Source organism: Callospermophilus lateralis, chromosome 14 (genome assembly GCF_048772815.1).
Source record: "Callospermophilus lateralis isolate mCalLat2 chromosome 14, mCalLat2.hap1, whole genome shotgun sequence".
NCBI classification, from domain to species: Eukaryota; Metazoa; Chordata; class Mammalia; order Rodentia; family Sciuridae; genus Callospermophilus; species Callospermophilus lateralis.
In genome coordinates this window covers 66,392,577-66,396,346 of record NC_135318.1, presented here as the reverse complement: position 1 = coordinate 66,396,346, position 3,770 = coordinate 66,392,577, and the positions used below count along the sequence as shown (strand labels likewise).

At 42.1% G+C, this 3,770-nt stretch overlaps 1 protein-coding gene across 2 annotated transcripts; it reads right to left on the bottom strand.

Moving 5' to 3' along the window:
* Positions 1–1,453: 1,453 nt before the first annotated feature.
* Positions 1,454–3,546, bottom strand: LOC143380378 (regenerating islet-derived protein 3-gamma-like). 2 transcript variants are annotated; one of them, XM_076833384.1, is made up of 5 exons: positions 3,468–3,546; positions 2,785–2,903; positions 2,461–2,598; positions 1,709–1,835; positions 1,454–1,521 (listed from the first exon to the last, which is right to left on the bottom strand). In XM_076833384.1, exons 1-5 carry the CDS (start codon positions 3,544–3,546, stop codon positions 1,454–1,456), a joined length of 531 nt encoding a protein of 176 aa, XP_076689499.1. The 2 variants fall into 2 exon arrangements, with proteins under 2 accessions (XP_076689499.1, XP_076689500.1); XM_076833385.1 differs by lacking the exon at positions 2,461–2,598 and having other exon boundaries at positions 3,468–3,543.
* Between the last annotated feature and the right edge of the window lie 224 nt (positions 3,547–3,770).

Here is a 3,770-nt window from a genome sequence, read left to right as displayed (position 1 = left end):
TTTCTTTTCATAGTTTCCTAAAGAGTAAGCTTGGATTACTGATTTTAGATCTTTTAGTTTTTTCTGATATATTCATCAATTGCTCTCTCTTTCTCTCTAAGCAATGCTTTCACAGTACACCATAAGTGTTAATAAGTTGTATTTTATTTTCATTTTATTCGAACTTTGCAAGTTCTTTTGATTTTGTTTCTCTTTGTGAAATTTAGAAGTATTTGCTTAACCTCTAAATATTTTGGGATCTCCTAATACATTTACTTTTAGATTAATTCTATTGTGATTTGACAAAATACTTTATATGATTTTTTTTTCTCTTTTAAATTTGTTCCAATGTTTCATGCCTCAGAATATGGCCTATATTGGTGGTGAATGTTCCATTTGAATTTGAGAAGAATGTGTATTATACTTTTGGACAGAGTACTCTCTAAATGTCAACTAGATTCAGTTGATTGATAGTGCTATTCAGATCAGTTTTGTACCTGCCTGATCCATCAATGACGAAACAGAGAGATGTTAAAGTTTTAAGTACAGATTGTCCCCACAGTGCAATAGTTCAACTCATGTCTTTGACATTGTAATGGTGCATAAGTAATGCTCATTCATTAGAAACTTTATCTTCTATTTTGCATTATATCTGCGCTAGTAGTAGATATATTGTACACGGCTCTCACAATCCTGGGCAGCAGCAGTGAGTTCTAGCTCCCAGTCAACCACAAGATCATGAGAGTAAACAACTGATGTTTGTTAAGTTAGATGTAATCAAGACATCTTTAACTTGTATTATCAACTTAAAGTACATTTATCAGGGAGGACCCCATAATAAGTCAAAAAGTCTCTGTATAATACTACATTTTCTATTTTTCATTGTGGTTCTATACATTATTGATGCACATATTTGAAGTTCCATAGTTAAGTGCTTTACATGTTAAACATCATTTTTTTAACCTTAAGAAATTGAACCTTTTTAACATTTTGTTAGGATTCTCTTGATTTTTGATAATGTTCCTATTCCTGAAGTCTATTTGCCTAAAGTTAACAGGTTTACTCCTCATTTTTTTAGAGTATAGCTTTCTCCATCCCTTTACTTACAACATATTTTATATTTGGATCAAAAGTAGCTATCTGGTAGATAAGGTACAATAGAGTCTTTTCTAAAAAAAAAAAATCACTATGATTATCTTTCTCCATTAACTGCCACATTTAGAACATAAACTACAAGAGTAGAACATAAAAGTTATAATTTTAAACTAAAATTTTTATTATTGCTCTCTGAAACCAGAGACCACAACAAATATACAACAGCTTGAAATGAGGGAGGGAGGACGACAGAAGAGGTAGGATGAGGTGATCAGGTGTCAGGGTGTCCACAGAATCCTTCCTTGGGTGGATCTTCACCTGGGACTCTTATGCATGATGGAACTATGCACAAATCCAGCTGGATGACTTCCCACTTTCCCTAGCCCTTGAACTTGCAGACATAGGGTAACTGTATATTACAGTTGTAGTCTCTCCACCTCAGAAATCCTGGAGAGACAGAAGATGCAATACGACTGAGACAGGTGGATTTTTGTGGACCCAATGAAGCAGTATCTCAGGTAGAAGACAAATTGACTTTTGATTTCCTATCTCAGAAAGATTCCTTGAAGGTCAGGCCCAGGGATGAAGAAAGGCCAGGGAAAGACTGGGCAGAAGTGGCTTCTTTGATGCTTACCTGAGCTTCGTGACACGCTCCCACAATAACCACGGTCGGAAGCAGTGGAAGGATTCCTCTCCCAGTTTGCGTAATTCAGCACATCAGTGCTGCTCCACTCCCATCCAGCACCATTGGGTTCTTGGCCCTACAGAGCACAGGATGGAACCAGGTAGATAGGTGTGTGTTGGTTAGAAGGATAGAGATTAGAGCTCTGCTTGCATGACCCCCTAGCTGGAACTTCTGATTCCCCTCACAGCTTCATGGAGTTTGGCCTTCTCCACAGGACACACAAAAGGTTCTAAAGGAATGTTTCCCCCAAATTTCTCATTCCTACAGGAAAATCCTAGACAATTATCCCAAGAACTTTGAAACCACTCAAAATCAGTGAGGAAATAGCTTAACACAATTGGTGACATTTTTGTGACTAGATTCTGAAACTCAAAGATAATATCTATTCTTAAAAGAGAAAATATGTCTCATACCTTCAGGTAGTGATCCCTTAGAATAGTATGCTCAGACTCCCTGAAAATTTCCAAAGCCTCATAAGAGCATAATATAAAAGCTGACAAGGGGCACATTAGCATCATCAGATTAACTAGGGAACCCCACATAACTTAGTTCTTAACATGGCCTCAAGGATTTCCCTTTGCTCGAAATATCACCCAGAATCTGAGCTCTAAGTCCCCTCAGGTTCCTCCTGGGCAGGCATAGAGAGAAGGCCTGGGTGACCATAGCCACTTGAGATGTAACCAAAAGAGTATTGAACTCACAAGCGTGGGATCATGGAGCCCAATCCAGACATATGAGTAGCTGTTCACACTGCTCTTGACCAAGGAAGACACAAAGGATGCTTCAGCCCCACTGAGCACAGACGCAAGGTGTCCTTCAGACCGCTTCTGGCAGGCCAACTGCATGGTTGGGAAGCAAGAAAATAAGAGGGAGCCTGAGATCTCGCTAGAGAAAAACAGGGAAGAGTTTGGTGGGATAAATAGCATTGGCAAGGGTGTTCATTCTCGTCCCAGGAACTGTGGAAGTTGGAGACCCTGCCCCTGGGATACATGTGGCCTTTCCCCTGTCGCCCATTCAGCACTCACATCTGCATCTATCCAGGATTTTGGTGTGGTAAACAAGGCATAGCAGTAGGAGGCATAGGCCTTGGAGCCTTTGGGACAGCTGATGCGAGGAGAGGCCTGTTCCTTCTGAGTGTCTTCACCTGCTGGGTAGAGGGAGATACAGAGAGGGATGGGACCAAATGAAGAATGGAGATTGGGGTGGGGAGGATAACGTAGGGAATGCCTATGAGGTCTCCTTCTGGGAGGGAAACCACAGTCCTCACCACCTCTCAGCTCTGCTCATGCTTTCAGGAATCTGCATTCTCACATGGCCCAGCCATGATGGGCAGCACCACTTTTCATTTTACCCTTTCCCCTTACTCAATAGTCCACGACTCCTCCCAGCCTGAGCTGACAGTTTCCACACTGGGTTTTCTAATCTTTCATTGTTCCTTACACTGCATTATGGCCCTTTCACACTTTCCCTCTGTAACCCACTCACATAAATTAGAAATTTCTGACAAAGCAGGGAGCCACCTCATTCCATTGAGGATGCATACTCTGGCCTCCCACCACTGTTAACTGAAGCAAGGGAGGGTGATGGAGGGACAGCAGGCAATTTCCCAGAGTGTGGGCACACCTCACCTTCCCCCATAAAGGAGCCTTCCTCTTCCTGGATCTCAATGCTCACAGAAATCCCTGGGCTAGAGGCAGAGAAATCTCACCTTGCACCTGAGACAGGAGCATGAGGCAGGAAAGCAGCATCCAGGACATGCTGGGCAGGGCCATGGGAGTCAGCATCATGTCTGTGAGGGAGGAGACAATCAGCTCACTGTAGGAAATGTGTTCAGGCAGAAGACATGCAGAGACCCCACTGTGTCTTGCCTTTTTTTGGTCTAATCCTGTACAGATGTGTTGATCTGAGTGCGATCCATGTCCTTCTATGGACCTGGAGTGAACTGGGAAATCTGTATTCTCTGGTCTTCCAGAAAGCTCCCTGGGCAGCCTTTACTTAGTCTCTGAACTCC